The 12,368-nt window shown below is 37.4% G+C and overlaps 1 protein-coding gene across 6 annotated transcripts in view; it reads right to left on the reverse strand.

The window, feature by feature from the left end:
• The window catches only part of LOC150086167 (uncharacterized), a 204,897-nt gene that overhangs the window by 128,680 nt on the left and 63,849 nt on the right, over positions 1-12,368 (reverse strand). For 2 of the 6 annotated variants that reach the window (XM_090374430.1, XM_090374429.1), the window contains exon 1: positions 6,706-6,853. The exons of 2 other annotated variants lie outside the window; for them this stretch is intronic. In XM_090374430.1, the coding sequence (XP_090230556.1) occupies positions 6,706-6,776 (71 nt within the window). In that variant the 5' untranslated portion in view covers positions 6,777-6,853. Of the gene's footprint in view, positions 1-6,705; positions 6,854-8,004; positions 8,078-12,368 lie in introns of those variants that run through there. 2 more of the 6 variants (XM_090374432.1, XM_090374431.1) reach the window with 2 other exon arrangements.

A 12,368-nucleotide genomic window follows, 5' to 3' on the forward strand; every position in this document is an offset into this window, starting at 1 on the left:
CCACTAGGTGGCAGTGATCACAGTGTACTGATGTGGGATTTACTTAAAGATATAATTACCATCGGGTGTAAAGGAAAAGGTTTTTGCTTCTGTAAAGGTGACTACAATGGTCTCAGACAGTTTTTAAATTCCGTACCGTGGGATCACCTGATGATGTTACCAACAGCAAATATTAAGTGGGAAGCATTTAAGAAATTAATTGTGGAAGCTACTAAATGTTTCACACCTATTAAGAAATATTGTTCAAGGTTTAGGCCTAAATGGTTGTCAAATGAAATAATGAGACTCGTGCCAGAAAAGAAAAATGCATGGAATGCATATAAATTATCAGGCGACATAGAAGCCTGTGGCAAATATAACCTAGTCTGTAATCAAGACACAAAGGAGGTTAGGCAGGCGAAGGCAGATTACGAGAAATCTTTGGCAAAAGATGCTAAGAAAAACAGCAAGGATTTCGTTACTTATATAAACTCTAAAAGGAAGGGGATGAATCAGATTGGTCCACTTGATATCGATGGTTCAACTATTGATGATCTTGCTCTCATAGCAAACAAACTGAAATAAGTATTTTGCATCTACATTCACATACGGGGAGTTATTAAGGATTGAAAATGCCAGAAGTTTATCAAATTGTAGCAGGGTGCTTAATGACTGTAATAACTGAGAGCAAAGTGGAGGAGAGACTGTTGAAGTTAAACATAAGAAAGGCACCTGGGGTGGATGGGATCTATCCAGTTATATTAAAGGAGGTGGCTGAAGAAGTAAGCAAACCCTTAGCCATAATTATGAGAGCATCCTTGGACTCAGGGGAGGTCCCCATGGACTGGAGATGTGCAAATGTATCCCCAATTCACAAAGGGGGATCGAAAGGTGACACGAGTAATTAGAGACCAGTTAGTTTAACTTCTCTTCTGGGTAAAATAATGGAGTCACTGGTTAAAGATGCAATGCAGGATCATCTAGACAAGGCTGCAGCAATAATTCAGACACAGCATTGGTTTGTTAAGGGAAAGTCTTCTCTGATTGGATATTATGATGTGGTTACAAAGGAACTGGATGCAAAAAATAATTTTGAAATCATATACTTGGATTTCAGGAAAGCATTTGACACTGTTGCGCATGGAAGACTACTATAAAAATTGGAGCAGAATGGTATTAAGTGTAAGTTGCTACAATGGATAAAAGGATCTTTCAGTTGTTGTTGTTTGGTTTTTAGGAGCATTAGCAACTTAGGCCATATTGCTCCGGGAATATGCGGTGGTCATTCCCTGACCTTTCCGCATCCTCCGTATTTGGTGGTGACGGGCTCGAACCCCGGTCTAATCAAGAAGCATGTGCTACGCACTGCTGCTCCTTCTCACCTGGCTACGAAGGCGCCTGGATCTTTCAGTGGGAGAAGACAGAGGGTGGTAATCAATGGGTGCTGCTCTTCGTGGGTTAATGTTATTGGTGGAGTCCCATAGGGTTCGGTATTGGGTCCACTGTTGTTTTGTATATTTATCAATGATATTGATGAAGGTATATCAGGCTTAGTATCGAAGTTTGCAGATGATACAAAAGTTGGCAGGGTTGTTAATGACAGCAGTGGCAGTGTGCTACTGCAACAGGATCTAGAAAATTTGGAAAGATGGGCTGAGAAGTGGCAACTGAAGTTTAACATTGATAAATGCAAAGTACTGCATATGGGTAGAAATAATCCCAGAGGAATGTACCAACTGTGTGGTAATAAACTAAGGGTGGTAGAAAATGAAAAAGACCTGGGAGTTTGTGCAGTCAGATATGAAGTTTTCTGAGCAATGGAGATAGGCTGCCAGAGCAGGTCATGGGGTTTTGTCAATGATATACAGGAATTTTGCTAGCAAGGAAAAGGAGGTGATTATCCCTTGTATAAGGCAATGGTCAGGCCAAGCCTGGAGTGCCTCATTCAGGCCTCATTCTAAGAAGGAGATTTGCTTGAGCGTGTACAGAGAAGGGCAACAAGACTGGTAAGGGGAATGAAGGGATCCTCTTACCAAGAGAGGCTTAAGTTCTGCAAATTGCAGCGGCTGGAGACTAGACACCTGCGAGGTGATCTTATTGAGATGTATAACGCCTTGAATGGGTTGTGAACGCCGGATTCTGATGGGATTCTTTCACTACTTCAGATTACGAACCTAAGTGGGCATAAATTCAAATTGAGGAAAGACAGCTGTAGCATAGATGTGCGGAAATTTAGCCAGCGGGTGGTTAATTGCTGAAACAAACTTCCATCTGTAGTGGAAGTTGATAGGTTAAATAAATTTAAGGAGGAACTGGACAAACATTTAGAGGGAATGGTTGTGTGAATTTTTTTTTTGGCTGATGCTACATAAGCTCATATGCTTGCTTTCTTGCATCACATGCCACGATTACTATTAGTATATTCCAGCCAAAACACCAATATGATAGAAGTAAGAGTAGCGAGTTTTAACTTAAAGTCACAAGCTAAATTTTAAAAAAATATGCTAACGAACACTACTAAGCCTATTTAATATATTTGTAAAACACAAATTAATACGTTAACTAATCAAAAAATGCAACAAATATAGGCCCAAACGGTAATTAAACCCTGCAAAAGCAATAGGAGTAGAAAATTGTAACTTACAAAATCACTAGCAAAATTTAAAAAATAAGCTAACGAACACCACTAAGCCTATTTAATCTGTGGTCGTTTGCAATGAATGTGATCCTGAAAAGTGTGCAGTAAGTTCTGTAGTAAGGTCCTATAACAGTTGTTCGATTACTCTTTACCTGTATAATGGTTTACTAAACCATTTGACAAATATCAAAAAAAAAAAAAAAAAAAAAAAAAAAGAGAGATAACCATAACCGTTCCTGCAGAAGCCAGAACATTTGGTTTTTGTTCATTACTCTCTGGGTTGAAATGATGAAGCCATCCACCATTATCACTTTGTGCAGAACCTCACCATCTTCAGTAACTATATATTGCAGCTCCTGACAAATCTCCATGTAGAACTTGATGTTGCTCTGGTGTGAGTAGTCTTGGAACCCAGTGAGCACAACATGTGTCATATGCAAATGGTCATGGACAATACTGTGCACACTTCCTACTGATATTCTCAACATCTCTGCCAGTTGCCTTACTGTTATGCAATGATCTTCTCTCAAGATTACAGAAACAGTGTTTATGGTGACTGCAGTGGTTGGAGCTACAGGATTACTGATTTTTGTGATGAAATCACACCCATCCATCTTTAAACATTCTAAACCACATGCAAGCTGTGCTATATGAGAGCATAGATAGCACCATAAGCCTCTTTCAACATTTCATATGCTTCATCTGATGTTTTCTTGAAACGGAAACAGAATCTGAGAGCAGGATACTATTCCTTGTGTATCATATCTATTGTTAAATAGGTAAAAATGAACAGGCATAAACTTGACTGACTGCCAAGGTCACACCACATGCACGAGTCAAATGCACAGTTGCTATGTGATACAGCTTGGTCTTAAATTCCGCAGCTGGGCTAGAAATAGCAAGCAGTAAAGTTGTTTCATGAAAAATTATGATCATTCTTTTTTAACAACTCACATACATCCACCATGTGGTCGCCTGCTAATGCTTTGTTGATAACTACATTAAAGCAAAAGGTAACATGTTCTAAATTGAAATAAGGTACACTGGTGTGCAAAACGTAAGGAACAACACTATTTCTAAAAGTTACACCCATAAAATCAAATGAAACAGCCTGTGGCAATTTGCATAACTGTGGCTATTCAGTAGAAAGCTGATCATATGCAAAAATTTGAATCGTGATGAGAGGGGCTCACATAAACAGATAAAAGCAGCAGTTCAGCACTATGTGCAAATTACAGAATGTTGAGCACGATTGTTACAGACGTTCGATTGGTTTCATGCAATGCTACAGACAACAAAATGTAGAAGGGTTAAATAGGAAACTTGAGGAACATCGAAGTGCGAGGAGTGTGGCTGCGGAGTTCGGTATCACCCATAGCATCGTCTCACGTGCGTGGTCGGCCTTCAGAATGACAGGTATAGCTGTTCGAAGGACCAGTGGTGGTCGTCCAAAAAAATAACGCCTAATGATGACTGCTATGTACTCCTACAGGCCAAGAGGGACCGACACCAGACAGCGGGATCCATTGCAAACCAGCTGCACAGGACGCAGGATATCGTGGTTTACTGTGGCCAGGCAACTCCACAAAGGTGGACTGTTTGCCCGACGGCCAGTATGCTGTGTCCCTTTAACACCTGCCCATCGGAGACACCGTTTACAGTGGTGAATCAAACACAAGGACTGGACAGCAGCGCAATGGGGTAAGGTACTCTTTACTGATGAGAGTAGATTCAGTCTCAGCAGTGATTCTGGACATCAGCTAATCTGGTGAGAGGTTGGCACACAGTATCACCCCACAAACATCACTGAAAGGGATCGATATGGCGGACGAGGTGTTCTCGTCTGGGGAGGCATTATCTTGGATGGACGTACACAACTCCAGAAACTGGAAGGTGGTACTGTAACCGGTGCACGATACTGTACTGAGGTAATCCTTCCCCATGTGCGTCTGTTCCGAGTTGCCATTGGCCCCGAGTTCGTTTTTATGGATGATAATGTCACACCCCATCGCACTGCAGCTGTTGATATGCTTTTGGAAAGTGAGGACATTGGCCTGCCCGTTCCACCAATCTAAATCCCGTCGAACACATATGGGACACTCTGGGGAGACGCCTAGCAGTACGTCCACACCCCCAAGAAAATGTTCACCAGCTGAAAATGGCACTGCAGAGGAATGGACGATATTACCACAAGAACTTATCAACAACATTGTTCTAAGTATGGACAGGCGGTGCAAAGCCTGCATCGACATTGGGGGTAGCCATATCTCCTACCAAGGACCACCTCTTCCCTTTGTTCCATCTTTGGCAGTGATGCATCTGTATCATGGCAGCCAGTGCTATGTTGCCATTTTTGAATAAAATCCCTCTGTACCATTTTGTTTTCGTTGTGTCTGTGTTGTTACCTTCATCATTTCTGTACCTCACGAGGTTCCTTTGGTATGCTTTTCCCATATTCAGGCCACTCCTATGAGAAGCTACAGGTGAAAACCTGACTGGTCCTTAAGTTTTGCACACCAGCGTATATATCATTTTTCCCATTAAACAAAAAACACAAATGAAAAGTGGATATAACTATAATTAAAAACACTCCACAATAATTACCTGTATAAAGAGCTTACTCTTTATATAGGTAGTTATCACAGAGCAGCAGTATGTTTAATTGCAGTTTTATCTTAATGGAATTAACCCACAACCGTGGGCGGGCAGAGAGGGCAATATGCCCCTCTTAACCAAAAATTTGAAATTAAAGAAAAAGAACACAGGAGGCATTCTAATAAACACTCAAAAGCCTGGTCGCCATGCCCCCTTATGATGACACCTGGATACGCCACTGCCCACAACTGTAACAATTCATTTAATGTCACGATTAGGGAAAAGTGGGTAAACTGGAAATTGACTGTGCTTTGCATATCGACACAACTGACCTTTCTTTGATTTGTATTTGACTGAAAAGATATACTGATGTTTGTTTGTTTGTTTGTTATTTGGTTTTTAGGAGCATTAGCAACTAAGGCCATATTGCTCCGGGGATATGCGGTGGTCATTCCCTGACCTTTCCGCATCCTCCATATTTGGTGGTCACGGGCTCGAACCCCGGTCCGATCAAGAAGCTTGTGCTACACACTGCTGCTCCTGCCCACCTGGCTATGGAGGCACCAGGTATACTGAAAAGCACATAAACTGTGGTAAAGAAATACCAGTAAAAAAAATAAAAAGAATATTCTTTTGATCCAGATTTTATCACAAATAAGTTTGGAAGCAGAAAACAAATTATATATTTCTTAATTAAGAATTTAACTTCATATAGTTTAGAAATAATTTCAAAGAATTCAATCAAAGCAATTTAATTTAAGTTTATGAAATGAAAAATTGAAAGTGGATCCGAGAGCATTTTGCTACACACAAGATTAGAAACTAAAATGTTTACTGTGTTTCTCAGAAACAACAGACCTACATTTCTCCAATTTTCACTCATAAAATACTGACTTTTCCTAAGTACTGAATAATCTCATGCTGAATAAAACAAACTTGGCCACATACAACAGAAGAAATTTTTGTTCTTATTAGCATGCTAGGATAAATATGCTTTAGATATCACTTAAGTACCAGAATTAAAATAAAAATTCACAACTATACAGAGAAGAAAAAAATAACATTCCATTTCATTTCTATAGTTTATCGGTGCTATTTTACTCTAATACTGCATCAACATTTTGGAGATGTCGCCTAGATCTGAGAGACTTTTTTATTCTTGATTATACAGAGATCAAATTGTGATCTTAACCTACACAAGTAAATCATTTGGATGTATACCTTTCATCCAATTAAAGAAATAATATTATGAATATTTTCAATAAAAAAATGTTACAAATCTGAGTGATAACCAATTGTGGATTTAGGTAGTCTGAGCCAGGGCACACATTTTTAGAAGCCCTAAATATAAGGTTGTATTGGGCCTTGATCTATAGTAATTGCTTTCGTTTGGGCCTTCTCTAGTAACCCTGGGCTCTGGAGCAACTGTACCACCAAATCCATCCTTGGTGATACTCTTAACTAAAGAAAGAAAAAATCGTCAGACCACTTACCGAGGTTTTGTCTGAAGAGAGTGACACCACTGTACTGCTATATGTAATACATGGAGGATGGTGCAAGCCATAACTTATGAGGAAGTGCAATATGTTACTACATTTTGCCTGATAGAAATCATGTGGTGTGTTCTTTTTATTTTGAAGTTAAAGATACATTAGGTTTAATATTCCTTTGGTGAAAAACTTAGTTAAAAAGGATGGTATGTGGAGAATAGAATTTAATTCTTATATGCTAAATAACTGGAATGATATGAAACCCTATTAAGAAATATATATATTACAAGAAAACTAAGTGAAAGTGAAACTAATAAGGACTGAGACCTAAAAGATAAAGAGAGAGAGCAATTCCTTTGGAGAACTAATAATCAGTTGAACTTGGGATGGCAATAAAATAATATTTTATTTATTTATAATGTTGTAGGATATCAAAAATATGACATCCAAACTTCCTAATTAAAAGCTGATGGCAAGACAAAATGAAACTTGATATCATTCTATCAAATATATCAATTGTAAATAGCTCTAAAATATTTGTAGAAAAGAAAGCAAAGAACACATCCAAAAAAAAAAAAAAAAAATTCTTTTTTTTTTTTTTTTTTTTTTTAATTACAGTATATAGAAAACTTGATTATAACTTGGCCTACAGAAAATAATACTAACCAGATGCATGGGGGGAAATACGTATGCAAAATTTTATAGCTAGTGAATTAAAAATAAAACTTATATTACTTCAAATCGATATTTGTGCATTTTCATGAAAATGCTTGAGTCAAATGCACCTACACCAGCACAATACGAGTTGTGAATATCAATGGCAATAAATGCGGGGGAAATATGAAAAGTAAAAATTTATAAGATTTCGATATTGTGCTTTTTAGACAAACATTTAAAAAATGTTTGTCTAAAATAGACAAACGAATGATGTGCAATAGTTATTCCATGAAATTACTAAATTATATTACACGTAATTGACTGGTGTCTAATTTCGAAAAAATTAGAAATATGAATGGCAACAACATAGCCACTTCTATTTGCATATGTTTTTAATACTGACCTCAGACAAGAATGAAATTTAAGGTGTACTAATTATCAAAAAACAAACCCAATTTAATTGCTTCCATGTAACTGAAATCCTACTGTTAATCAAGAATAATTTCAGCGGGAAAACGATGCTACAAATCTAGTTACAAATATTACCTACATAAAGAAGTCAAAATTATAATTTATCCTCTTTTTTTTAATTAGAAAGCATTAATCAACTAGAAGGGCATATGAAACGAAAGAAAATATATTTACACAGGCGCTAGCCTAACTCAGGTGAAAAAATAAGTCTGCACAAAGTGAGGTTTGTGCGCTTAGCGATTCTGACTCCTAAAAGGGCTATATTTGGATCAGTACTATCTACGCAGTTAAATATATCTTATTACTAACCATATGCTAAAAGATTTTTGTCTGGCTCTTTTCACTTGCAATCAAACATGCATAAAACAATATTTAATAAATAATTCCAAAAACAAACTACAGTAATTCGTTAGGCCAATGTGTTCGGACTGATTATACCGCCATCTCTTGATAATAAGGTTAAACAATTTATTTTATCTTTCTATTAATTTATTATAATTTTATCTTCCTACAACATTTTGAAAGTTATTGGAATACGAATTGAATTCCAATAACTTTCAATTCTATTAAACGCTTAGTATTTTCTGTCTCAATAATCTCAATGGGTGATACAATTCACTCTTTAATATGATTCCAAAATAATTTGTAGAGTTCAATTCCACGCCTTTAGCAAGTAGGATAGGATGGTTTCGGTTTTGTAAGAAATTGGAAAATTTCTTTTAAAATTCGCTTTTATTTGTAAATTAATCTGAATAAAAATCATTCTTAACTTCTTCATAGATATTTGTTTTTCTGTTTATAACATGGCATATTTCATTGTAATTTATTTGAAGATGTTAGCATTAGTAGAGGCATATGATGAAAGAAAGCAAGCTTATACAGCATCAGCAAAAAAGAAAAAAAAAAAAAAAAAAGTTCTCATTTCACTCATCCATTCGCTCCAAAACGTTATCTAGTTCTTCCTTGAATTTATTTGGGCTATCAACTTCCACAACAACAGATGGAAGTTTCTTCCAGCAATCAACTACCCGATGGCTGAAGGCAAATCTCCACACATCTATTCTACAACTGTCTTTCAATTTGAATTTATGCTCCCCTCAAGTTCGTAATCTGAGAAAGAGAAAGAGAAAGAATCCAATCAGCAATGAGCCTGCTCAAACCATTCAAGCCCTTATACACCTCAATCAGATCAACTCGCAGGTGCCTAGTCTCTAGACCCTGCAATTTGCAAGCAGAACTTATGCCTTTCTTTGTAAGAGGACCTGTTCGTTCTCCTTACCAATCTTGCTGCCCTTCCCTGTACTCGTTCTATCAACTCTATATCCTTCCTAAAATGAGGCCTCCAAACCAATACGCAGTACTCAAGCCGTGGCCTAACCATTGCCTTATACAAAAAGATTATTACCTTTTTTCATATTATTTCATGAAAGGAGGTGGTCATGTTACTTCATTTCATGTTATACAACGTACAGGGTGATTATAAAGGTCTTTACCGACTTTTAAAAATTAATATCTCAAAAATACTAAAGATCAGTTCGTATCAAAAACGTATTTCTGAAATGTAATTAATATTTATGTGGGCATTTTTATTGAAACAATTAGATAAACTAGTTCGAAATTTGACAACCAGGGGCAAAGCACTTGATTCACTCCAATATCTTTTTATTATAATTTATTTATTATAATCGTTATTATATGATATTATAATATTATAATCACCGTTTTTAGCTGATGATATAAGCTTGCATCTTTTACCATTACTATTGAAAAAAACAAATTAGCTTTTGAGTTTGTTATAAAAATGGATGACTAGGGATCGGAAAATTCAAGTTTTTGCTCATCGTGCCTTTATTCTTCATCATCAAAATAAGAAAGCTTGAGCTGTGGACCTAACTTAAGTAACAGTCCAGTTAAATTAGTTTTAAAATGCTACTTACAGTTAAAACACTTTTAATTAAACTTTATTACAAGAATAACGATAGTGTTATTGGAGCCCTTAAAGAGCAAGCATCAAATGCAGAAAAATGTCTCAAGGTCTACTTGTTCAAAAACAAACCGTATTTAAATATTCTAAGGCGTTTCGAAGAAGAGTACCTATTTTGATGGATGACTAGAAGTAGTCGTCGGTCAGCATCATAAGAACTAATTAAAATAATTGATGAGCTGTAACAGCTCTTTGAGATTTGCACTGCACAACCGTCGGCAGATGGTGAACATTTCATCCAAAATTTGAAAGACAGCTGTGGAGAACACAACGCCCTGTCTTGATTGTTCTTTGGAAAACGATGGTGGTCACGTGGAGATATGATCGTCAATAAAGATTGGGATAAAAATATATAAACCAATAAAGATTGTCAATGCTGATTACAAAAAAAATAATAAAAAAGCACTATCTTGTTAAGTTTTGAATGTCAAACTTAATAATAATGGAGTCACTGGTTAAAGATGCATTGCCGGATCATCTAGACAAGACTGGAAGTAATAATTCAGACACAGCATGGGTTTGTTAAGGGGAAGTCTTGTCTTCCAAATTTGACTGGATACTATGATGTGGTTACAAAGAACTGGATTCAAAAAAATTGAAGAAACAAATTAGAGCAGTATGGTATTAACGGTAATTTGCTATAATGGATAAAACGGTGGTTGAGTGGGAGAAGATAGAGGGTAGTAATCAATGGACGCTGCTCTTCGTGGACTGAAATAAGCCCAAAAGCCCAGGGTTCAGTGTTGGGCCATTGTTGTTTTGTATATTTATCAACGATATTGATGAAAGTATATCGGGTTTAATGTCGAAGTTTGCAGATGACACAAAGGTTGACAGGATTGTTAATGACAGTAATGGCAGTGTGCTAATGCAACAGGATCTAGAAAGGTTGGTCAGATGAGATGAGAAGTGGTAATTGAAGTGGAGTGGCAACTTAACATTGACAAATGCAAATTACTGTATATGGGTGGAAGTAACCTCAGAGAAACGTACCAACTGTATGGTACTACACTTAGGGTGGTATGTTGTTGTTGTTTGGGATTTAATGGCGCAAGAGCAACTTCGGCTATATTGCGCCTCATAGGGTGGTAGAAAACGAAAAAGAGCTGAGAGTAATTGTGCAATCCGATATGAAGTTTTCTGAGCAATGCAGACAGGCTGCTAGAGCAGGTCATGGGGCATTGTAATGATACAGAGAAATTTTGCTAGTAGGGAAAAGGTCATTACCCCTTTGTATAAGGCAATGGTCAGGCCACACTTTGAGTACTGAGAACAGGTCTGGAGGCCTCATTTTAGGAAAGACGTGAGTTGCTTGAATGAGTACAGAGAAGGGCAACAAGACTGGTGAAGGGAACGAAGGGGTGGTCTTACCAAGAAAGGCTTAAGTTCTGCAAATTGCAGTGTCTGAAGACTACCAGCGAGGTGATCTGATTGAGGTGTATAAAGCCTTGAATGGGTTGAACAAGCTCAATTCTAACGAGATTCTTCCTCTTGCTCGGATCACGAACCTGAGGAGGCATAAATTCAAATTGAGTAAAGACAGTTATAGAATAGATGCGCGGAAATTTTCTTTTAGCCAGCGGGTAGTTGATTGCTGGAAGACTCTTCCATCTGTTGTTGTGGAAGTTGTTAGCTTAAATAAATTCAAGGAAGAACTGGACAAACGTTTAGAGGTAATGGATGTGTGAATTTTTTTTTTTTTCTTTTTGGCTGATGCTACATAAGCTTGCTTGCATCACATGCCTCTACTACTACCATACCACTAGTTATTGTTCTGTTTTGCTTCTGATAACAAGCCCAAATGTTCCTGAAAACAGAATTTTCGATTCATTGACCCACAAAGTGATAATTGAACTGCATAAATTTTTAGACCTTAAGATAATCGCCCATAATAAAAAATGTCACTCACGTTTTCCGGAGCAACATGAGCTAACGCCAATAATTTTTTTCATATGTAATTTAACTTTCCTTACTTATTTGTAAACTTTTAAGGGTCAGTAGTGGCAGATCCAGAGAGTTTTTGATAACAGTGGTGATAGGCGTGATTAGCAGTAATTGAAAATAAGCTCGAATATTTCCTCCAATTTACTCATGACTCTGGGAGGCGATCGCCCGCTCCTGGATTCGCTCACATTTGGCTGTTCTTATAGAAAGCTGGTGGTATTTTGCTCCACTCCTTCTTTAAGGCATTCCTGAGCTCCACTAAAAAAGAGGATGTCATGGTCTTGTCTAAATTCTGCTTTCCATTTTATCCCAAACATATTCAATTGGGTCGAGGTTGGTACTCTGCACTGGTCGCTACAATGTTCCAATTTGGATTTCTTCAGACTTGGCGTTCGTAATTCTTACTTTGTGACATGATGCATTCGTTGTCGGGTAAAAAGGCGCAGGACCGCCTCCATAAAATTTCCACAATGCAGGGAAAATAATGCTGTAGTTGCATCCTATATTGATGTTCAAAATATCAACATAACATGCAAACATTCGTAGTTCCATGCGCTCTGAGCAGCGGACCTGGTCCATTCTACGAAAGATCCCCAAAAATACATCCCTC

Source organism: Mastigoproctus giganteus, chromosome 5 (assembly GCF_048544385.1).
Source record: "Mastigoproctus giganteus isolate SK-2022 chromosome 5, ASM4854438v1, whole genome shotgun sequence".
NCBI classification, from domain to species: Eukaryota; Metazoa; Arthropoda; class Arachnida; order Uropygi; family Thelyphonidae; genus Mastigoproctus; species Mastigoproctus giganteus.